Source organism: Chaetomium tenue (genome assembly GCF_020726465.1).
Source record: "Chaetomium tenue strain MPI-SDFR-AT-0079 chromosome Unknown F5144scaffold_5, whole genome shotgun sequence".
NCBI lineage: Eukaryota > Fungi > Ascomycota > Sordariomycetes > Sordariales > Chaetomiaceae > Chaetomium > Chaetomium tenue.
The window spans coordinates 4,776,441-4,799,442 of NW_027117333.1; the positions used below are offsets into that span (position 1 = coordinate 4,776,441).

The 23,002-nt window shown below is 54.9% G+C and overlaps 4 protein-coding genes across 4 annotated transcripts; 3 read left to right on the top strand and 1 right to left on the bottom strand.

Annotated features, from left to right (window-relative positions):
• Positions 1-180: 180 nt before the first annotated feature.
• On the top strand, positions 181-2,845 carry F5144DRAFT_580543 (MFS general substrate transporter-like protein). The gene is made up of 2 exons (XM_066789382.1): positions 181-2,169; positions 2,228-2,845. Exons 1-2 carry the CDS (start codon positions 424-426, stop codon positions 2,528-2,530), a joined length of 2,049 nt encoding a protein of 682 aa, XP_066642321.1. The 5' UTR covers positions 181-423; the 3' UTR covers positions 2,531-2,845.
• A 9,010-nt stretch (positions 2,846-11,855) lies between these two features.
• Positions 11,856-12,487, top strand: F5144DRAFT_492799 (prokaryotic phospholipase A2-domain-containing protein; the record flags this gene model as incomplete). The annotated part of the gene is made up of 2 exons (XM_066785941.1): positions 11,856-12,199; positions 12,307-12,487. The coding sequence occupies 2 exons, from the start codon at positions 11,856-11,858 to the stop codon at positions 12,485-12,487; spliced, it is 525 nt and encodes a 174-aa protein (XP_066642322.1).
• Positions 12,488-17,697: 5,210 nt separating this feature from the next.
• F5144DRAFT_614480 (uncharacterized protein) lies at positions 17,698-19,300 on the bottom strand. The gene is made up of 4 exons (XM_066791770.1): positions 18,924-19,300; positions 18,318-18,839; positions 18,178-18,235; positions 17,698-18,125 (listed from the first exon to the last, which is right to left on the bottom strand). The coding sequence occupies exons 1-4, from the start codon at positions 18,997-18,999 to the stop codon at positions 18,113-18,115; spliced, it is 669 nt and encodes a 222-aa protein (XP_066642323.1). The 5' UTR covers positions 19,000-19,300; the 3' UTR covers positions 17,698-18,112.
• An 811-nt stretch (positions 19,301-20,111) lies between these two features.
• F5144DRAFT_329200 (uncharacterized protein) lies at positions 20,112-22,341 on the top strand. The gene is made up of 2 exons (XM_066784123.1): positions 20,112-20,766; positions 20,832-22,341. Exons 1-2 carry the CDS (start codon positions 20,483-20,485, stop codon positions 22,309-22,311), a joined length of 1,764 nt encoding a protein of 587 aa, XP_066642324.1. The 5' UTR covers positions 20,112-20,482; the 3' UTR covers positions 22,312-22,341.
• Positions 22,342-23,002: the final 661 nt, after the last annotated feature.

A 23,002-nucleotide genomic window follows, 5' to 3' on the forward strand; every position in this document is an offset into this window, starting at 1 on the left:
TTTTACTTGGACATGCCCAATCGAGACCAGCACTCCAGATTTCCGGACACGATGCTCCGGATTGTTAGAGGTCAAGCGCCGATCGGAGGCACGGCTGCCAAGGCTCTGAAGTGACAGGGGTTGATGACATCACCGTTGTGCTCGCCGCCCCCTAACCCTAATGAGGAAAGCGCCATGCATGGAAGACGCTGTGCAGCGAGCCTGGAATGCGAGAAGAGGACGAATCGTCCATGCCATTCGAGAAACCCCTCCATCCATCATCCATCACTGCTCCAAGACCGACCTACACCAAACACCGCCCGCAGTTCAGAAAAGGAGTTTGTCCTAGATAGACGAAGCCTCACAACAGCCTCGACCATCAATTGTACGCGCGTTCAAGACCCCAATTACCAAGCTCGCCGCCGCCGGGCGCGCAGTTTTCCAATGGTGCACGGAACTCACTCAACCCACGCCGCAGCGAGGGCTGCTGCACCAACAAACACGTCGCGACCAAATCTGTCTCGAACACGCCGTTCTCGCGCATCGGGGTCCTTCCACGCCGGAGAGCCGTTCCCGATACCGTCCCCGTACGATGAATCCGTCCCTGCCAGTAGTCGGACGCGAAGACGTTCCGCTGTTCGCCAATTGCTCCGTCGTCAGTCGACAGCGAAATACCACACTTTTCCCACCCCACCACCAGACGCCCCTTCGGACGACCAGCGGTCGCCCCAAGAACCTAAGGCCTGGTACAAACGCCTTTTCCGGCCCTTCAATGACGCATCCAACCCCGAGCAAGACTCGTCCGATGGCTTACCACGCAACGCGCCGGGCGCCGACGAGGACGGTCACCGAGATCGGAGGAGGCAGTTAGCGGATTCGGACACTTCTTCTACAGACGGAGATATCACTCCATTGCCCTGGGAACAATTGGGCCTTCTTGCGCTGCTCTCGCTCGCAGAACAAACCGCGCTGAACTCGATTGGCCCATACCTGCCAACCATGGTGGCCTCCTTCGACGAGATCCCAGACGGCCATGAGGGTTTATACGTCGGCCTCCTCGCCTCAGCCTTCGCCCTCGCACAGCTGGCCACCAATTTGTTCTGGGGCTATCTGTCGGACCGCGTAGGACGCAAGCCAACCATGTTGCTAGGTACCTTCTTGTTGATGGGTTGCTTCGTTTGCTTCGGCTTTTGCACCACATATGCGCAACTGATTATGGTCCATGTTGCGATGGGGTTACTCAATGGCAATGCAGCCATCGTGCCCACTTGCCTGGGGGAAATCACGGATCGCACAAACCAAAGCAGCGCATTCACTTGGCTCCCTGTCATCTACAGTCTTGGGAGCATCACGGGCCCCGCCCTGGGTGGTTTATTGGTTGGATTCTCCAGGAAGGACAAATACCCATTTCTGGCGCCCAACATTGTGGATGCCGCCCTTCTACTTTCCAGCGTGGTGGTGTTAGCTATTTGGTTCGATGAGACTCTCGGTTCCGCTGACCGCGCCGCGGCTGGCCCGGGCTTAGACTGGCTCGGAAGGGTACGAGAGTGGTGCTCAGCGCGCTGGGGCACGGCGTCAAGCAGTTATAGAGGCGAAGGCAGACAGTTGTCAGGGCCTATGCGCAGCGCGCTGGGCGGGCTGGACACGCACCCGGATTGTGAGGACGAAGCCTCGGGCTCCGAAGACGAGCAGCAAGGGCTACTCTCGCCCCAAGGCAATCAGCACGCAGACGGCCACAGTAAGGGTGCCGAGGGTCAGGGATCGGCCTTCCATGAACTACGCAACCGCAACACACTGGCTGTCTTGGGGACCTATCTTGTCTTCCAGCTCGCCAACATCTCCTTCAATTCCTTGTACCCCATATTCGCTTCCTCCCCACCGCCCACAGGCCGCAAACTTGGGCCCGGCATCATCGGGGTCAGCCTCTCGTTAGCCGGCTTGGCCACTATTCTTTTCCAACTCTTCGCTTTCCAAAAACTCAAGACACGGATCGGAAACCTCGGTACCTACCGCTATTCGTTGCTTGGCATGGCCATCAGCATGGCTCTCATGCCCTGGATCAACCATCTTGATGATGAGCCAATACTTGGACTAGGGACCGGCAAGACCTGGTTGTATGGCGAGTTGGGGGTCATTCTAGTACTCAAAAACATCTGCGCCGTTGGTGGGCTCAGCAGCGTCATGTTGTTGGTAAGTTCTCACTGCTCTTAAGTTACCATGCTGAGGGCACAAGCTAACCGATGACCAGATCACCAACTCTGCGCCGTCACACGAAACCTTGGGCACCCTCAACGGAATCGCCCAGACCCTCTCCGCTGCCGGCCGTAGTATCGGGCCGTTTCTGTCTGGCGGCCTCTTCACTTTGTCAACACGCGTAAAACCGAAGGGGGAGGTGCTTGCTTGGGGCCTCTTTGCCGGGGTCACACTCGCTGGGTGGATCGGTTCATTCGCTATCCGCAACAAGGGTCTCGAGAGCGCCGAATGGTCGGGTAGCGATAACGATGTTGAATGTGACGGACTGGGAGACGAAGAGCAACATATTGGTTCATGACGCTATCATCGTCGAGTAACGGGGTATGATGCTACATTTCTAGAGTTTCCACTGCGGTTTACGTGGTTGTGCTCCTAATCGTTTCGTTCACAGCAGTAATAAATATTATTTTCCCAGTTTTCAACACAGCTAGATTTCATGTTGGTATACTCTGGGTTAATGATGCCCGTAGTTCCAACCTAACAACTAGGGGAGACTACAGTCCTGTTTCTTGTTAGACGGCACAAGTAATAAATTGATATCAGTTACAGGATATTTTCGGAGAGGATTCAAAACTTAAATATTGTGAATAATGCGTTGCATAGGTTTCTGGACATCTTAGATATTCTGAAAAGTCCTTGAATTTCGGCCCCAAAAGTCCCAAAGCTTGCGTTGATCGAAAGCTCTCGCAAAGCCCTATCTAGCCACACCACGTGCACTGACGCGCAATCCGCAGCGCGGCCGCAGTGGGCGTGGAAAGAAGGGCGATCCGGGACACGCAGTCGCCCTGGAAATCTCTATCGCCCACGCACGGACCCACGAGCTACCCGACCCACCCACAGTTACCCAGACGACCACGCCTCCCTGAACCCCTGAGTGGAGGCGGGATGGCCGGCCCTACTGCCCCAGTCCAAAGGGGAAGAAGTGGGCTAGAGCAGTCCCGGCACTTGCCCCCCACCCCGCCCCTCTCACCCCCACCCTCCGACATAGAGGTTATCAAGAAGATGGTTGACGAGCTGGTGGGACTAGCAGACCCCGAGAAGAAAGGGACAGCCAGAGGCATGGGGCAGGACCTGCTAGCAGCCGTCCGGAAGGTGCACAACGCGTCTCAGTCACAGACTGGAAACATCTCGCTTGCCAACCTCCGCAAGGTGGTGGCCGAGGAAATGAAGGCAGCCGTCAACGGAACCGGAGCCCAGGACAGAGGATCCTGGGCCGCAGTGGCCGCTCATGGAGCTGCCCCCTCTCAGCCGCAGCCTAACACGCCGACAAAGATAGTGCCGACCCGCATAAACAAGGAGATTCTAGTCAGAGGCAGAGGAATGCCAGCCGATCTCGCCAAACGCACCCCGCAAGAAACCATCCAGGCCATCAACCGGGTGTTTATCAAGAAGGGAGCAGTTGCGGCCCGAAGGCTTCCCCAGCGGCGATACAATCGTCACATTCCAGAACGCAGGCGCGAGAGATTGGCACTCGATGAACACCAACTGGATCAAGGAGGCTTTCGGAGAGCAGGCCGAGGAGAGCAAGAGAACCTTTGCAGTCCTGCTAAAGGGCGTGTGGAAGAAGGACCTCCAAGGGGTCACCGAGGAGGAATTCGGGAAACAAACAGGCCTCCACACAGTCGATAAAGTGAAGTTCAGAGTGCCGAGACACAGGGAGGCGACCCGGGCAACAGTGCTGGTTGCTTTAACCTCCCAGGAGGAAGCACGCAAGGCGTGCGACGAGGGAGTGATCTGGAAGGCTCAACTACTGGACTGCGAGCCTTACTGGGCTGCCCTCAGCCCAACACAGTGCTACAAGTGCTGGAAGTGGGGACACACACAACATCATTGCAAGGCTACCCCATTGTGCCCGCGCTGCGGGACGAAAGCCCATGGAGAGGGCGGCAGGGACGGCGAGAACCAGTGCCCTACTCACAAAAACGAAATTCCGCTCCGATGCCCGGCCTGCGGAGGAAGGCATCCGGCGTGGTCAGGAGAGTGCCCGGAGAAGTCGAGGACCCTCGCCAAGGCCAAGGAGGCCTACCAGTACCGGCCACGGACTTATGAGACCGCAGCGGCGAACTCTGCCAGCACGGCCCCTACGAGCGCTCCCGCGTTTAACTTCGAGGGCGAGGAGAGGGACGACGACAGCTATCAGGTGGTAGGCAGGAAGAGGTTGAGAGGAAGACCGACGAATGCGGCTGCGGCCCAACGTCAGGCTCTCTTAGACCCCCAGCAGACCAGGATCAACTTCGAGGCTCCGAGGGTGCAGTTCGCAAACCCGGTAGTCAACGGTGTCTACACCGCCGCTCCGCCGCCCCGGGCGCCCGAACCGGCTACCGGACCAACGCCTGCCGTCGCCGCCAACCCTGCGGTCACTGCTACTCCGAACCAACGCGACCCCGAGGGGGACACTACGATGGACTCGATCACCGTCGCAGGCGATGAAAATTAAAATTTTACTCTGGAACACCGAAGGAATCAAGCAAACACTGGAAGTGTTGCTGGAAGAGGCCAAATACGACCTCTTGGCTGTGCAAGAACCGTGGATTAATAAGGCGACGAAGTCTACATACTGCCCCCGGAGCAGCAGATACCACCTGGTACACAAACTAGAGGGGCGGGCAGCGGTATATGTAAGCAAAAGATTTGAAATCAGGCAGTGGGACTCCGAAGCCACGGAGAATTGGTGCCGCGTGTGGTTTCCAGAGGCGGACCTCGGAAGGGAAGACCCCGGATTCGAGCTTTGGTCCATATACAACCCTCCCGGCGGCGAGAACGTACCGAGAGCCCTGCAAGGGCGGCCAAGGCCAAGCCACCCGGTGGTTCTGGCAGGAGACTTCAACCTAAAGAACCCACTGTGGGACAAGTTCGGACGCTACGATAGGAAATCGGAAGACCTACTGCAGCTGGGTTCCTTGTGGGACCTCACCATCAGAACTCCAAGGGGGGCGACAACGCGAGCTCCCCAGGGGCGGCAGCGAGGCCGCCCGTCAACCATCGACCACTTCTGGACTTCGGAAAACCTCCAAACAGTATACTACGGGGAAGAATGCCGTGGAAAGTCAGACCACTACCCACAAGTGCTCGAGGTCGGGGAAGGGCATGGGCCGAGACCAACCCAACCGGATGGCTGGGCCTGGAAGAAGATGGACAGGGAGAGGGTGAAGGCTGAATCAGAGCTGCTATGCAAGGCCATGGGACTTACAGACCCGGGACCGGACGGGCTGCTGGCCAGGACCCGAACAGTCGAGGGTCTTGATAAAGCTTTCGGCAGCCTGGTCGAGTGGCTCACCTGGGTCGCGGGGGAAAGCACTCCAAGGAGGAAGGCGAGCTGTGGCTACAGCTCTCCTTGGTGGACAGTGGAAGTGCAGCAGGCCGCCCGGAAGGCCAGGAAAGCCGAGAGGCTGGCGAAGGAGACGCGGGCAGAGTACTGCTGGGAGGAGCTCGGCGAAAGGCTCAAGGACCTTGCCAGAACAACGCGCGAAGCACGGACGAGGGCTTGGAGGAACAACCTGCAGGAAGCAAGCGAGGCAAAGAAGCCCGATCAGATGTGGAGCTTGGAAAGATGGGCCAGGCTACGGAGCTTTTTGCCGCCGGAACCACCGAGACTACCGGCATTCAAGGACTCGTCCGGGCAGGTAACGGCCGAAACGCACGACCAGAAGGCTAGCGCACTGGCCGAGAGGTTCTTCCCGGATCCACCGGCCAACCTAACGGACGTGGAAGATCAAACCTTTTTGGGCAGCTGGAACCCGGGCTTCGACGTTGTACAAGCAGTGACGCCGACCGAGATCACGGAAGCGATAGGAAGAGCAAGCCCCTGGAAGGCGCCAGGCGAGGATTTGCTCCCGATGGGCCTTCTGAAGGCGTGCGGAGCACCGTTAGCTGAAGTGCTCGCCCTTCTGGCGACAAGGTGTCTGGAGCTAGGATGGTTCCCGAACCGTTTCAAGAGGGCGAAGACTGTAGTACTACCGAAACCAGGAAAGGCTCCGCCGGTGTATCAGACCCCGGGGGGATACAGGCCCATTGCTCTGCTGCCAACCCTAGGGAAGGTAATAGAGTCAGTGGTCGCCAGGAAGGTCACTCAAACTGCAGAAGTCAACGGCCTCTTACCAGATGAACAAATGGGGAGCAGAGCACACCGCTCCACAGAGCTGGCTGTCCGGCTAGTAGTAGCCCAGGTCCAGGAGGCGTGGAGACAGAAGGGTGCGGCGTCCCTATTGCAACTGGACATCTCAGGAGCCTTTGACACGGTCAACCACACCCGACTGCTAGCAACTTTGCGAGAAATGGGCTACCCGAGGTGGCTGGTCCTCTGGACGAGAGACTGGTTGACTGGTCGAGAGGCCACCCTTCTTTCGACGGCAAGACGGCGGCACCGACGGCAATTCGGGCAGGGGTCCCCCAAGGCTCGCCCCTTTCCCCTGTTCTCTTCATCCTCTATATTTCCTCATTATACAAGCAGCTAAAAGACGAGCACCCTCACTTGGCTATAACGGGGTTTGCGGATGACACCAACCTCCTGGTGTTTGGTCGAAACCCCGAGGCCAATGTCCGGCAACTGGAGGCGGCGTGGGAAACATGCATGCGATGGGCGGACAGTCGGGGGATGAAGTTCGCCTCGGAAAAGAGCGAACTGATCCATTTCAACAAGGGACGACGGCAGTGGACAAACCAGCTGGAACTCACTAACCCAGGGGGAGGCACCAGCCCCGTCAGACCGAAGGAGTCTGCCAGGTTCCTGGGAGTCTGGCTGGACCGGAAGCTCAACTGGAAAGCCCACCTTGCGGCGGTGGAGAAGAAGCTGAGGACCCAGAGCTATGCCCTGTCGAGGCTAGCGGCATCGACGTGGGGACTGGGTCTAGCCAAAGCGCGAGAAGTGTACACAAAGTGCATCCGGTCAGCGCTGGCCTATGGCGCATCGTCGTTCCACATTCCCACGGATGTGGGAGGCGAACCGGTGAAGAAAGGCATCACCCAGGCCCTCGGGAAGGCCCAGAACAAGAGCCTGAGGATTGTGGCGGGAGCCTTTAAGTCTACCCCCATCCGTAACCTCGAGACAGAGACGTGGGTACCACCGTTGGACTTATACCTAAACAAACGGCTTGCAGATTTCGAAAACCGACTCCAACAACCCGATCTGGACGACGGCCAAGGCGGCAAAAAGACGGCGGGGAGCGTTATCCTTACCGCCTGCCGCAAGATACAGCAGAGACTCAGCTCGAGGAGGGGCAACAGGGGCCGACCGCGAACCTTGAGGCCTCAAGGGCCCACGGCGGTAGAGAGAGCCGCGGGCACGATCATGCGCTGGACGGGGGGAACCATAGACACGGACAAGGCAGTAGAAGAGGCCTGGAGAGCGAGGTGGTTAAAGGAACGGGACGGCAGAGCAATCACCAGGCCGGCGGACGACTTTGACCATCAGCGGGAGACGCTATTCCGGAACGAAACCCTAAGGAGGCATGACGGTCTCAGCAAGGCGAAAAGCTCACTGCTCATTCAAATCCGGACGGGAGCAATAGGCTTACGGGACTACTTGTTTACACGGGAAGTCCCGGAGGTTCTGACGCCTGCCTGCGAGTGTGGCGAGGGACGAGAGACTACCGAACACCTGGTAGTGTGGTGTTTGGCCCCACCGTTGACTCGAAGATGGGAGAGAACTGGAATTCGGACACGACGGGACTTTTACTCAGTTCTACACGGTATCAATCCCACGACTGTACGGCTTGCGAGGAGAATCCTCGACTGGCTGATGGACTCGGGGAGGCTGCCGATGTACAGCTTGGCCAGGAGGCTCGAGCTGGAAACGGCGGCCTGAAGCGCCCCCGTTCGGAGGCCAGGAGGCCTCCTCTCTTTGTATACGTAGACTCACCAGAACGCATCGTTCCTTGATTGTTGGTAGGGGTTTTTCACCCGGCCCGGGAGGGCACGGTTTTCCTGTACACTAAATAGCAGAGGGTCCGGCACGCCCTAGGGCATAGCGGAGTATGAATAATAATAATGATATTGTGAATAGACTGTGAACGTTGCTTCATACTCGGGGGCATCATTAGGTATCTGACGTATTGCCCTCGGATTTTGTTCACTGATGGCGTCCTCCATTTCAGAGGCCCGTATTGACTTGATTGCTAAGAGGTTTATCGTAACTAAAGTAGTCATCTAAAGTAGTCACAAACGGCCTGTCAAATGTCCATGCATGCCCAGAGATATCCAGTTGCATGTCTCCGAGGTGCCCACTTCCCAAGAACGTGTGGCTTAGCAGCAGAACTTCTGTCCGCAAGTGTCGTAGCATCCAAGGTTGCAGTAGCAGATCTGCGGGTTGGCCTCAGCCTCGGGAGCCGCCTTTGGGTTGGGCAGAGCCATAGCGCTGGTGAGAAGCAGAGCGACGGCGGTAAAAAGTGTGGCGCACTTCATGGTGACCTGGAAGGTATTGTTGGTCAGCGCGACAAGAAACTGGTGGTTCGAGGTTGTAAACATACAAGCTTGGTAGGCGAGTGACCTAAATAACAAAGATGAGTCTTTTGGAGATGGAAAGAGTATGCCAACGCAAGGTGACTGATGGAGGGTGAGAGAAAAACATCCCTCTTCAACGGGCAGGGAGGAGTGCTTTATATAATGATAGAGTACCTAGACTATACCGCCCTCGTCCGGAGATTCTGACACCGACATCCCACCTATCATCCCCAAACCTTTCAACCAAACTCGCGCCAGCCAAGACCACACCTCATGCATTTCAATTCTAGTATGGTTATTAGCGTGGGATAGTTGACAGGGGCCTAAGTCCGAGATCAAGGAAGACCGAGCTCAAAACCCCACGACCACTTTCCATGTTAGGGGATAAAAAAGCCGGTCGTTTTCAAGGAAGTTCCCGTTTTTGACATTTTCTCCATAGGAAATACATTGCACTCTTCCACCATCCAGTTAGGAGGACCCGATCGTGAGCTTGTCGGGCTCTGTAGTATCGGAAACCTAACATCAAGTCACAAAAGCGTAGAGACAAGTGACAACTAATGCCTTCATGGAGTTGCATTCGGATAACTTAAAGGATTCGAAGGATTGACACGACTGGCGGTATAAACCCCAAACAGAGACAGGATTTCCAAGAAATTGAGAGTCCGACCCCTCGCATCAGATCGAATTGCATCAAGCCGAGGAACTTAGCCGGTATAGCCTATCAGAAACACAACACATGGCCGAAAGTGAGGCTACGGAGCTCGAGGGTCCGGCTATTTACCACCATTCAGCTTCTACTCAGGCACCCCAAGGAGATTGCATGCACGGGTTACCTAGTTATTTACTTAATCTCTCCCTCGTTTCCAAAGCCGATGAAAGCTCTCAAGTCGTTCATAATTGGTCACCCATGTACTTTGTCGTTTACTGGCCTGCGGCATGGCCTTTGAGACCTTTGTCGCCGAGTCTTGAAGTTGATTGCAACGATAGACCTTCCAAGATGACAGTACGGCGCCATCTCAATATTGTAAACCCTCACGTTAGAAGGGGCACAGTTATCAGTGTGACCCCTATCCAGCCTCCGTGCGACTCAACATCTGTGACGCAGACCAGAGTTCGCCAGATATAGACCAAGGCCGGGGCCATCTAGGCTCTGTTAAAACCAATCTAATTAAGTCCCAACAAAGAGGATAAGTTCCGGTCAGGAAACCTCGGGAGGCTCTGGAGAATCGGCTGCCCCTATCCGTGGTTCATAGAGTGGTAATTGGCAAGACAGTTGATCCTGCGTCCAGGGACGCCGAAACCTAAGGCGGCGGACGCTGCGAGCCCTATCGGTCCAAGTTTCAAGTTCAGGCTAGGTGGTCATGGATACTATTATAGATAAACTATGAGCTTCCGATTCCTGCGTCCGGGTTAGTTGCATTCTCCATTCCCTCATTGCCAGACCCATGTTTCTCATAGGTGGTACCTTCCAAGCCAACGCGTTCGCTGAAGTCGCGATCAGAGGAAGGTATCACTTTCAGCGCCAGCTGTCGCCTGACGTCCCCCTGTTTACGCCAGAGTTTGTCGGAAATTGGGACCGGCGTAGGATCCGGTCTGCCAGTTCGGTTTCCAGCTCACGGTCCCCAGCCCGCCGCCGCCCGATAGGCTGAGCGGGTGGGAATGGTTTGATTCGTCTTTAACTTCGCAAAGGCCCAGCAGAAGCGTGACGAGGGAAAGAGGCAGAGAGAGAAAGACAGATTGGCCGAAGGGAGTAGCAATGGAGAGGGATCAAATAGGGGATCATATTATACGGACCGCGACAGAAACGACGTCGACAAGGCACTTCAAAGCCTGCTTGCTCACCCGATTAAAGCGGATTTGTGGATTGCGTGGTTTGGGTGATTCCCTATCTTATGTTGAAGCGGAGCATTGTCATCCCACTCACAACCGAAGTAAGATCATTTTAGCAAGGGAGAGACGGATGTGATATCCGGGTCATCCAATGCTATGAATAGACAACCCATGTAGATTTACGGTTTAGCTCCGAGCTTCCCTGATATAGACAGGGGGCAATTCGAACACTCGAAACTTGAATTGTATCGCTATCTGCGCCATCTTCAGCGTCTGTTCAAATTCGAGCCCGTGGAAAATATTCTAAGGATCTTTGTATTCCGACCTGAGCTAAGGACAGATTTCACCAAAATGGTAGATACCTACCTACTCTCACTACCAAACCTGCCTCCATAATCGAAGGGCACACCGCATACGCATGTGCCTGCATTCGGGCTTCTCAGCAGCCGTGCCGTTTGTGCCACTGATGAACAATCTTGGCACGTCGCTCACCCTGCCGCCCCTAAGCTCAGACGGAACTATATATGGCCGAACATTGAATAGCCAGCAAAGAAACCAAGGTGACGGGACTTGGGCGCCCTCAACAGCGGCGATCTCCTCGACTTGACAAGAAAAGGGGGGCGGAAGTCTCCCGTCTCGAGCTTCCTTTTGTGCATGCGGCATTCCTTGGAAATAACTCCGACTTGGCAGTCAGCAGAACCCGGATTGGCCTGTCGGTTGTTGCCGCGCCTCATGTGTGTTGCTGGGCGGAAACTAGAGTGCGGGGGAGCGGGGGTCACGACAGTCAAGTCTGGCCGGTTCCCCAAAAATCAGCCGCGCCGCTGTTCTTTTTTCAGGTCAACGACTGGTCAGCAGCATCAGGACGGCGGCATCTTGGCCCGTGATGAGGGGAGCCAACCATCGTTGCCAGCGTCACCACCTTCCGCAGCAGCGCATCGATGTTCGCCCCGAGCAGCATTCACCATGGTGATCGGCAGTCCAGTCCAATGCTGGTGTGGTGGAAGCCTGCCCTTTTACAGGCTAGAGGTCCATGGGGGAGGTGCGGCAAAGCATTCGGTCTTCGTCGGAGGTGTCATCGTGAATTGCCCAACCCACATAGCCTCGGTAAGCATTTCTCGATGAGGCAGGTTGCGATGGCGGCGCCGCCCGATGTCCCTTGGACCCATGGTTTGACTTTTCCAACTCGGTGTCCTTTTTCAGACTTTGGAAGATCTTAGCCGTCGGTGTAGTTGAGTCGGGGACTTTATAAAAGCCCTTGTGAGTCCTAGTGTTGAGGATCTAAACTAGCAATATTATACTGAGCTGTAACTCTCCTGCCATTACTTGGCTATCTCCCTGGACTTCACGTCGCTACAATGAAGTTCTTCGCAGGCGTCCTCTGCCTCGCCTCAACCGCTCTGGCTCTCCCCGCCCCGAGCGACGGCGATGCCTCTCTTGTCCAGCGGCAGACAGCAAGCCAAATTACCGATCAATATCTCTACAGCATCACTCTTCCCACGTTCACAGCCCGCCGCAATGCCCGCGATCCTGCAACCTTGATTTGGGACTCTGACGGCTGCAGCTCGTCTCCGGACAACCCGTTTGGGTTCCCATTTGTTCCGGCCTGCCACCGGCACGACTTTGGGTATCGCAACTACAAGGCCCAAAACAGGTTCACGGATGCGGGTAAACTGAATATTGACAACAACTTCAAAACGGAGTTAGTACCTACCTAATATCCCTTCCAATTCCTGAACGTAGATACACTTTCGACGACAACAGCGTTAACACTGAATGTAGCCTCTATTACCAATGCCGTAATAGCAGCGTGCGGGGCGTTTGTGAGGCACTGGCCGATGTCTACTATGCCGCCGTTAGGGCATTTGGTGGCAGCACTCAAGGAAAGCGCGCCGATGACTTGGTTAAGGAGTATGAGGAGAAGGTGGCCATCTACGACAAGCTTGTTGCGGAGGCCCAGGCCAACGGCGAGCTCTGGCGGGTGGATTAATGGATGGGTGAAACCAATTTGTTCATAGTTGTGACTACAGCTTACAGTCTAGAGCTGCGACGCTCGAGAGTAAATATCACGCTACTGCCAAGAGCCTCTAACTGTACTGATGGACGTGTACGACGGTCCAAGCTGCCTACTGCGCTGCCTAGCCACTCGAAACGCAAGGCGTATACATAGAGGCAAGCCATACCATACCAATCCTTCATAGATGCAAGGCCCTTCAAGATCCCTCCCCCGTTATTCATCTTCTGCTAGTTATTTGTTCTGTAAAGAGCGGGTGGAATGTTTATCTCAGAATATTCGAGGTCGCCGCAGTAAGGAACTACGGCTAAGACGTTACCATCACACATATGGCATTGTGATCCGGGCAAGTATGTTTGTAGGCACTCCACAAACAATAGGCTTGGAGATAAAACTTTGTTAGAACTCCCGGATCAAGAAATTATTTTTGCTGCCTCCCTAGTGCCGGGGTTATAGTCCGGACTAAACGCGCCATACTCCCCTTTCCTCGTGCTTTCTTTTGGCACTTCCGCCCTTCCGTCATTCTCGGTTGCTTCCATCAAGCGGTAAAGCCACAAGTCGTTTTCCGAAGGTAAGAACACAATAAACCTCTCCACTATCGTCATACTGCGAGTTCCCATCTTTGAACCGTGTCATAATCGTATGGTCGAAAAGCCGGCGTTCGTCTTGGAGCCCTCGCACCAAGACCTTGATATATCAGTCATTTCGGCTTCAATCGCACTGATTGCAGGGTTGTTACCTGACCTGAAAAGCCAACAACACTAAAGGTGGCCCTGGGCCAGTCTCGGATCTCGAGGCAACGTCTCTATTACGTCCCTTGGTCACTATAAAGTATGCGAACCCCTCCTCTGCCGTCTTCCGGTTTAGGGCTTATCTCTCCATGTCCATCCTCCGGGGGGCTAACATAGAAACTCGACAAAGGTACCCGTTCTCTGATGCCGTAAGCCCTATCGAGAAGACCGCACTAGACTACAAAGCTTCAGCAGTCCCGTTCTGTTCAAGTTACTAGGAAACATTTCTGGCGGCAACAGTAATATTACAATATGCTCGCTGCTATAGAATCAATACCGATACCTAGATATCGCTCCGACCAAGGTTTCTTATCAACCGAAGCCCTGTAAGAGTTATCCAACCCCAGAATTCATCCTCTGGCATTCTGGGGTTAAGAGACTCTATAAGAAGAACGAAAGTAGCACGGGAGTGAAGGGCATTTGATTGGTTCCACTGCCGTCTCTGCTTCTAATATTATAAACCATTCATAGTTTTAAGCCCGCATTAGGAAGCTGACGACGCTAGCGACAGCGCACAGGAGCAGCTACTCTGTTGCGTTCAAGTCAGGGGAATGTTAGTTGGTAGTGGTTTCGTACGCGGTAGCGCGGCGAGGGATGTAGACCACCAGCGAGTTTCCCCAAAGGTCAGTGAATGTAAAACCACACAAAGCCGATGAGCGAGCAGTGTGTTATTTAATGCTGTTCTCTTTGGCGAGGTCGTACGTGACCCGTTGCTCAATGCTAGCCCTGGAGTATCATAGTATAGGTAACCCCGGCTGCGCCGGTTATAAGTAGAGATGCTTTCTAATTCAGTATTGTCCCGAATATCCATATTCATTCCTTTAATATGATGATTAAGAGGTGGAAAGTCCACCCAAACGAAGCTTATTACCTTAACCTCGACCTCGTCCAAGAAGGTGAGAGTAGGTAAGTAATGGGATTTGGGTCCCCCTACTCAGCCGCAATGTTCAGCGTATCCGTAAACAAGCCACTGGATTCTTCTCGTAAATGGCCGTTGCTAACAGCATTGTAGTAGTAGTTGGATCATTTAAGGAGCTGGCTGAGACGATATTCGCGCCCGGATATCTGCCTATATAATGGTGTGGGAGTTCGAATATGGCACGTACGCACGTCCTTCAACCAGACGAGCCCCTTGGCCCTTTTTGACTCGGGATACTTGTGCCTTGCTTCGAACCGGTGAAGGCCCCAGCGGGCATATTAGGATTCCATCACCCTCCAAACTGCGGGAAAGCGAAAGACGGGAGTTAAAAGAAAAGAAAAGTTGTTGAAAACCTTTAGAAGTATATCATATTCTACAGGCAAGTATTCTTTGTAGTCAACATCCAGACCCTGCTGTTACAATTGCGATTGGAGTTCATGGGCACATTTGGATACTCTCATACTGGAAGGCGACCGCTCTGACCGGCTTTTGTTTGAGAACACATCCACGTACTATGCCATCTGTCTCACTTGTACTATGACCCCACCAAATCCGCGAATATAGTTAACCCTAGCCCTGTGACATCTGGAATTTTTGTCAATGCTGCCAGGTGCCAGGACATCAACAATACCAAGCCCACGTAACAGAATCCACGCACACCAGCGCAAATAAGCCAAATAACCCGTTTTCGCAATAAAAACAATTAAACTACAGTACTATTTATCGTTGACTAAGCCGCGCTTGCAGCCCCTGAAGCCCCTGACTGGCCAGTCGCCTTCCGCGATGTGCGAGTAGTCCTCTTCGCCGTGCCTCCCTCCTTTGAAGCCTTCCGCTTCGTTGATGTTGCTGTAGTCTTTCCTCTACCCCCACGGGTAGTATCACGACCTCTGGAGGCTGTACTGGACGGAGGAGCGGCGTTGCTACTACCCCCAGGCGTATCCTGAGCCCCATCGAGAGTCACCCCTCCCCAGGAGGAGGGGGTTCGGCGTATGCTGGGGTTGAGACCTGACTGGCGGCCAGAGGACTTCACACTCTTCGCAGCTTTGCGAGCACGAGGCGGCGAGGCGACGACGATGGTATCGACAGTCGGAGTAGGTGTAGGTGGTGGTGCCGGTTGACTGGCCGGTACAGGTGTAGGTTGAGTCGCTGGTATAACCTCGTCCTCCTCCACGGCCTGGAGCGGAGGTGCGGTCAATACAGGAGCGTTGGGCTTGCTTGCGAAGGCGCCAGATTCACGAGGTCTGCCCTTGAGGCTGGTAACGCGGTCAAACTCCTGATACCGTAGATACTTGTCCTCGTCAAGGAGGCTCCTCTTCAGCCACTAGAAAGGATGGAAGTCCTCCTTGACGAGAGATAGCTTCTTCAACTGGTGTCTCTCGAAGAGGTCGTGACTACAGGGGATGCCGTATTGCTTCATGAAGCTCCCAGTGCAGTCGCTCAACGGCGTCGGCGAGGGCCTCGTCCTTGACGGTACAGCGTGCCCAGCATCATCCTGTATTGCTTCGTAACCATCCCCAGGGCCTTCTGAGATACGTTGTATGGTGCCGAACCAAGCCAATCTGTACCGAGATAGTCATACTGGAGTCTGTTTCTCTCTGCTTCGATGCCCTGCTTGATGTTCTCCTCCATCGCGGCGACCATCTCGAGGGACCGGAGGACAGCCTCGCGAACGCTGCTTCTTCCTGTGATGATGAAGGACTTTAGGTATCTGTTGACAGACTCGACTAGAGATGTAGTCCTCTGGCCGAAATTGAGGTACTTGTTAATATAACATCCGGCCCATTGCTCAACCACCGGCATCCAGGTATCCTCAAGGTACTGTAGGATGTCAGTCTGTTGATGGAAGTAAGCCTTGAGCTTCTCCCAGGCCGCCGTGAAGCCATCCAGAGTCGGAGCGTAAACCACCGCCTCCCAGAGCTTGTAGATGCCGGCCATTGAGTACTCCACGGAGTCTAGGGCCCTGCCTGGTTGACCATCAACTCCCCGACGATCACGATCGACAACGCTCTCTTGGTACACGCGATCCAGATTGGTCTCGTCATCCTCTTGGCTGAAGGGCACCTGGATTCCCTGCTCGGCAGCGATTGCGAGTGCTGCGGCCTTGTTCCACTTCTTTTTGATGTGTAGGGTGACGTTCTTGTTGATGTGGAAGATGCAGATCTGAGGCTGCGCGTTGGGGTATGTTGCGGCAATTGCTCCTCGCATGGCAGTGTCGTAGTCGGTGATGGTGACGCCTGGGGCCGGCCCGCCGGCTTCCTTTCGCGCCCAGTCGACCTTCTCCATCAACCAGTCAAATCCTTCTATTCTCTCGTTGTTGATGAAGCCAAACCCACAAGAGAAGGCCATGCCGAGATGGTTGAGACCGACGATCTGGAAGAAAGCGAGGTTCTTGTTGTTCGTGCGATACGTGTTGTCATAGAGCTGGACCCAAGGATACTGGGCCCATTGTTCTGAACACCAGGGAGTCGTCCAGAACAATCCCTCCGGCTTCAGGAGATCGGCGTCGTCATCCTGGAACTTGGTCTGGTACGGTATATTCCTCTCGTCGAGCATCTTCATCACCGCCTGGAACGGCTTGTATCCCCTCAGCAGCTTCTTGTTCAGGCGATGGCGACGGTTCCGCAGCTGGCGCTGAGTGAAAACGATGCCTGGGAACCGCTTCCTCAGGTCTGAAGCGAGATCGCGAGTCTTGACGGATGGTCGATCGAGGAACTCTTTGATGACGGCGATGTGTTCGGCGGTGAACTTGTTGCTTCCCTGGTAGTCCTCCGGCTCGTGGCCCTCGTGATGCTCACACCCAGTCTTGACCGAGAAACGCCAAAGGCGCTCCCCATCAACAAGCAATGCCTTGGCTGATGCCTCCCACTTGCAACCAACCTTCGCAGTACTTGTGAGGCGTGAGTGGGCGGCTGTGGCGCGTACTTTGCCTCGGTGGCAGCCGAAGTCAACCCGGGTGTAGCCAAAGTCCTTGACCTTGTTGGCCGAACGTAGCTTAATAACGGAGAATTTGGCCTGGGCGCAATACTCGTGGAGGTCGGCGAGTAGGCCCTCCAGCGAGTCATAGCCGTGAGAATTGAGCTTGTGGTGCGGTGGAGGGTTCGAGAACGGAAGTGCATCGCCATTGACAGCATCGACATCGGAATCGAGATCTGAGAAGCCGCGCTAAGTGCTAGAGGTGTCCGATTCGGACACGGACAACGCCAATCTACGCAGAATTAGCAGGCGATTCGAATGAGGGTAGTTGCAGCCTACTCAGACGACATCTTGGTTGTTTTGTTGCGGTTGGTGGTGGTGATGCGGTGGCTTGGCTGGATGCCGCGAATGTGGTGGGGGTTGGGGGCTGAATGCGCACTGAAATGCGGCTGCAATTACAGGGCTTCCGTGTATTGGCACCTGGCAAGGCTTTCATGGCATTGACAAAAACTCCAGATGTCACAGGGCTAGGGTTAACTATATTCGCGGATTTGGTGGGGTCATAGTACAAGTGAGACAGATGGCATAGTACGTGGATGTGTTCTCTTTTGTTTTTCTTTTAGGCCAATGCTCAAAGACTACCTAGGGTTTCCGATTAATCCTGGAGTGCTACGAAGCTGCCTACTCCTCATGATGGTCCCGCCTGATGGGGTCGATGAAAGTATTTCTTTTTCAATACCTCATTTCAGCCCTTCCTCGCTCGAGAATGTACATTTGCGCCAAATTCGAGCAATATAGATACACCAGGCTCAAATCCCATATCTACAGCTGTATGTAGCGGTGTTTGGCCACAGTCGTCATAGGCATCAATTAGGAATGGATCGTTTGTCGCGTGCCTTAACAACAACCGCAGAATATCTGGGTGGCGTGACAGCGCAGCCCAGTGTAGTGCGGATCGGTGATGGCTGTCGACATCGCTCAGTCGTGCCCCCTGGGAGAGGAGCAGTTCTGCTACCTCTTCATGCCCTGCTGCTGCGGCGTACATCAGCGCGGTCAAGCCGTCGCTGTCACGCTCGTTGATGTCGATGTTTTGTTGTAACACTTCCAATGGGGGACAGCTTATTAGTACAAGTATGACCATCTGGCTCGGACTGGGGGAGGGATCCTATCGGGGGAAACTTACAGAACCGCATGATGCCACTATGCCCCCTCTTCGCCGCCATGTGAAGAGCGCCCAGCCACCCCGACCCGTTACTGGAACTAGACGAGCTGCTTGTGCTTCTGGCGGCCGACTGCCCCAGCAAGCTCAGGGTCCCGGGGGAGTGTTCGAGGGTCTCTAGTCTAATAACGGCTGCATTTTCCACGCTCGCTTCCCTTTCTGGCTGACATGGACTCCCTAATTGAACCACAGGCGTTTCAGCAGCCACGGTCGCCTCCGAGGCAGTGCCGGAGACTTGTATCGAGGCAACCGTCGAGCCTCTTGCAAATTCTCGTTCTAGCTCTGAGAACATAGTACTGGTGACTAGGTTTGATGGCTGAGTCCGGGGGCATTGAATGCTGACCGAAGAGGTTGGTGTATGCCCAGGAGACAAGACGAAATCCTCAAAGCAAACATCCAGGCCAGTAGCCTCGGGGAAAACCGGGAGTGGGAATGTAGACTCCTGGCTCTGCCGATTTTCCTCGGCATTCCGATTCCCTTGTCTCTCTAGATAATCGGTTAATGACGGTCATCCTCAGCAGGTACCTAGGTAAACAAGAACGCCACCATGCGGGCTTCTGCAAAACTTACTCTGACGAAACCGGCGCTGCGCAATGCGGTTTTGAGCACGGCGGCGCTCGAGCGCCTCATCTGGGACGCCTACCATCGTTGATCGGCAATATGTGGGCTTCGTCTACGTCAGGTCATGCGGTAGACACACACTGATTGATTGGGTTTTGGGTAAGCAAAGAACGATTATGGGTAAACATCAACTGATTCAACTCTGTAAAGCACCGGCATTCTGAGACGAGGTGACAGCAACAGTCAACTAGGCAGCGTTGGTCTCGCTCCTTATCTACTGGGTGGCCTAGTAGGTGCGAGTGAAAGCCATTCCGTTTGCGGCCGAAGGCAAGGGCACGGAGGTGTTGAGGCTCATCCTGAGAATTCGAGATGCAATAGAAACGTTTCGGGTACATGTATGTAGGACAGGGGTAATACGGCTGCGTGACACCCAACCGTGACGTTAGCAAAACCCCTGAGTGACAGGGGGGAGGGTGGGGGTGAGGTACGACGCCATCGATGCGCGGAAACTGTTCCGAACTTCCAACAAGAGACTGCACATGTCCTGGATGTGCTGCACGCCGCTCAGCTTGGTAAGTATCACAGGTGGCGCAACTTCACGTGGCGAAATAGAACCCATGTGGAGAAAAGGCCCCCCTTCCGCGCATGTCACCAAGGTATCTGGCAGGTCAATAACTAACCGTGCCTCTTGCTCTCTACCAATCCTTGGGACTTTCGCTTGCTCCGAAAGCGGGGAGCCTCCACCTCCTTACTAATTTCTTGCTAAATCTTAGAATCTTCGTGTTTTCGTGTATAATGCAATACTACCCCGTTGTTGCGCGATAGGGCGCGAACAACGTGGGATCGGACCGGTCATCCAGCGCAGCTTGGCTTTGGGGGCGGATTGCCCAGGGAGGAGCCATCCTTTCGGGATGTCCGCCGGTTGGCTTACTTACATGGATACCTACAACAGGTAAGCTCCGGATCAGCGAGCACTCATGACAAGGGGAGGGGTGCTGGGAAACCAGGGTCTGTAGAGGTTCAACGGTCTTTTCGAGATGGCTTTGGACGTCAAGAATAGGACCCGAGTAACGCGAGAACTTTTGCTCTTGGGAAATTCGGCTGTATGCGCCTCGGTGGGGCAAGATAGATGACTGTAACGTTCGCCGAGCGGTCCCCCACATACCACAGTAGCCACTGTACTTTGTATCTGCTTGTAGTGTAAGACGGTGGAAGACGGCGCCGGAGAATCGTTGTCCTCCTCGGCAATCCGGCTCAGATTCTTGAAGCCCCTTATCTGCCTTGGGGGTGTATGATTCAGGTTGCAGAAGCGAGGGTGGGTTACAGTGATGTGTACGTACCCCTTTCCCGGTCATCATTGCATCCCGCGAGAAATTATGAAATCCATCAGGCATGGGCCAGGAAAGCCACAAGGCCCGACGGCGGCGGCGTAGCTCAACTAGTGTATGTAGCTCCCGTTGTTGAACGCCCAGAAATGTATAAGAACCAAGGGAGTCCTCTGACAGGGCCTGGTGTTGATCTCCCCATCGGACAAGCTCAACAACAACAAGCCCATCAGCCTGGTCCAGATGTCTAAATGCAAGATGATCGGCAGAAACTTGATGGTGGGACTGCTGGTGGCGACTGCAACCCTGAGCAACGCTGCAGCAACCACGGCGGTATGCCAAGGGAAATGCCGCTTTCTACCTGGCGACGCTGGGTGGCCGAGTGACGGCAAATGGGACGCTCTCAACAAGACGGTTGGAGGGCGGCTCATACGTGGAGTCCCCATTGGACAACCTTGTTACGGATCATCCCCGAATGCTTCTGCATGTAGTGAAGTGCAGAGAATTTGGACCGACCAAGATCCATTGTAGGTGGCCTTCCCATCTTGCTCAAGATCGCCCGCGCACTTTAACCTTATTGACTGTGGCTCAGCATAACGGATCCTGTCAACGTGGTATCCTTCTATCACGAAAGCGACAGCTGCAGCCCGTTCTACGGCCCCCTTTCGGCGAATGCAGAAACACGCCATCTCAACTGCTCGCAAGGCCGGGTTGCTTCGTACGCCATCAATGTTGGGGATGCGGCAGCGGCAATAGCCGGTGTCAAATTTGCCCGCGAGAACAACATCCGGCTCCTTGTGAAGAACACTGGACATGACATTCCGGGCCGTTCGTCGGGCCAGGGCGCACTCGCGCTTTGGACGCACAATATCAAGTCCTCCACCATCTTCAACTACAAGAGCAAGACATACACTGGCCCTGCGGCCCGCATCGGTGCTGGGCTACAGGTGCTGGAACTCTTCGATGTGGCTGCAGCTCACGGCTATCGGGTAACTGCTGGATCTTGCCCGACTGTCGGTGCTGGAGGCGGTTGGGTGCAAGGGGGGGGGCATGGACCCCTGTCTGCAGCTTACGGGCTGGGTGCGGACACGACGCTGGAGTTCGAGGTGGTGACAACCGATGGGAAGCATCTCACCGCTTCCCGGGCCAGGAATAAGGACCTCTTTTGGGCGCTTAGCGGCGGCGGGGCAGGCAATTACGCTGTGGTACTGTCGGTCACCCTCAAGGTGTTTCCTGACGGCCCCGTCGCCGGGTCTCGCCTCACCTTCACCGAACCCGACCCCGAAAAATATTTCACCGCCCTCGAGGCGTGGCAGAAACACCTTCTTTATGTGAACACCGTACCCGGCTTCCAAGCCAGTACCACCCTTCTCCCCGGTGGCGTTTTCTCTCTAAATTACGCCACATTACTGGATGGCACGGAAAGCGACATCACCACCCACCTCACACCCTTTTACCGGGAGCTCGACGCCCTCGGCATTACCCCCACGGTTAATGAGACCAAAGCCCACCCCACCTTCGTTGAGCACTACCGATACTTCGAGGCCGGCACCGTCTACACGCGCAACGTGACGGTCGGGAACCGCCTAATCCCGCGAAGCCTCATCGCCGACGACGCCCGCCTGCCCAGCCTCACCAGGGTTTACAAGGACATTCTCGCCAACCCCAACTCGGTGGCCTTTGTGTTGGCCAGCAACGTCAGCCACGCGCGGGTGGGTAACGCCCCGGGTGATAACCCGGTCATGAGCGCGTGGCGTGATTCGTTGTTCCTGAGCAACTTCGGTGTGTTCAGCGACGGACAAGCGACGGCAGCCGAGTTGGAAGCCGCGCTGGCCACAGTGAATGGGTGGCAGACTAAGTTTCGAGAGGTTACACCAGAGGGAGGCAGCTACATGAACGAGGCGACGCATAATTTTGAGTTCTGGAAGACGGATTACTACGGGGAGTGGTATGACGAACTGTTGAAGGTGAAAAGGAAGTATGATCCGGGGTTCGTGCTGTGGAACCAGCCCGGGGCGGGGCACGACGCGTGGCAAATAAAGGAGGATGGTCGCCTGTGTAAGGTTCGGTAAGACTTTTTGGGATGATGCGGCAAGGGGTGACGGTGGTGGGGGGGTGTGGGAAGTGTCGCTTCATGTTCTGTTGTAACTATTGGTATCTTCTCTTCTCTCCCTGCCCGCCGCAGATACACTTCGTGCCGAAAGAAGCCCCCCTCCGGGTCTTGTTGTTTTTAGCCGTTGCCAAGCGTATCGTGAATTAAGCTTATCGCTCGCCGGCCTCGAGATCATCCGAATGCGACGCTGTCTTACTTTCACCCACCACTTTGCACCATTTTCCTGGGCCCTTCATGCTTCCTCGCGCGTCCGTTATCCATTTTCTCGCATGGTTCAAAAAATGCCTTTCTTCGACACGCAATCTGTGCCGTAGCCAAGCATGATGTCTCCGGAGGCGCTTCGACCCATTCGATCTTGTCCAGAATTCTGCAGTCTCCTGCGCCCAGTCGTTTGTAATTGCCGTATTGGGAATGCAATCGACGTTATCCTCTCTTTGGTCTAGCACGGTTGCAAGTCAAACTAGAGTCAGGCTCAACAGGGTCTTCGCTCCACGTTGGTTTGCAACGCCAGCGACCTCCGTGTCTGATATAGGGTAGGTTTGCTTAGCGAGCAGTTCTCTCATTGGGGACGGTAAGGTTGCAAGTCCCAGAGCATGGCCCACTCCACTTCACAAGTCCTGGAAATTGGCGGGACGTTTGTCTGTCTTCGC

What these genes read in the sequence shown, in the direction of transcription:
- F5144DRAFT_580543 (XM_066789382.1), top strand. Translation starts at nt 424, where the DNA reads ATGGTGCACGGAACTCACTCAACCCACGCCGCAGCGAGGGCTGCTGCA. An exon ending in TCAGCAGCGTCATGTTGTTG is followed by an intron (nt 2,170 to 2,227) that starts GTAAGTTCTCAC and finishes ACCGATGACCAG; the next exon opens with ATCACCAACTCTGCGCCGTC.
- F5144DRAFT_614480 (XM_066791770.1), bottom strand. Translation starts at nt 18,999, where the DNA reads ATGGTAGGCGTCCCAGATGAGGCGCTCGAGCGCCGCCGTGCTCAAAAC. An exon ending in GCAGCGCCGGTTTCGTCAGA is followed by an intron (nt 18,840 to 18,923) that starts GTAAGTTTTGCA and finishes CCGATTATCTAG; the next exon opens with AGAGACAAGGGAATCGGAAT. An exon ending in TAGTGGCATCATGCGGTTCT is followed by an intron (nt 18,236 to 18,317) that starts GTAAGTTTCCCC and finishes CCCCATTGGAAG; the next exon opens with TGTTACAACAAAACATCGAC.
- F5144DRAFT_329200 (XM_066784123.1), top strand. Translation starts at nt 20,483, where the DNA reads ATGTCTAAATGCAAGATGATCGGCAGAAACTTGATGGTGGGACTGCTG. An exon ending in TGGACCGACCAAGATCCATT is followed by an intron (nt 20,767 to 20,831) that starts GTAGGTGGCCTT and finishes ACTGTGGCTCAG; the next exon opens with CATAACGGATCCTGTCAACG.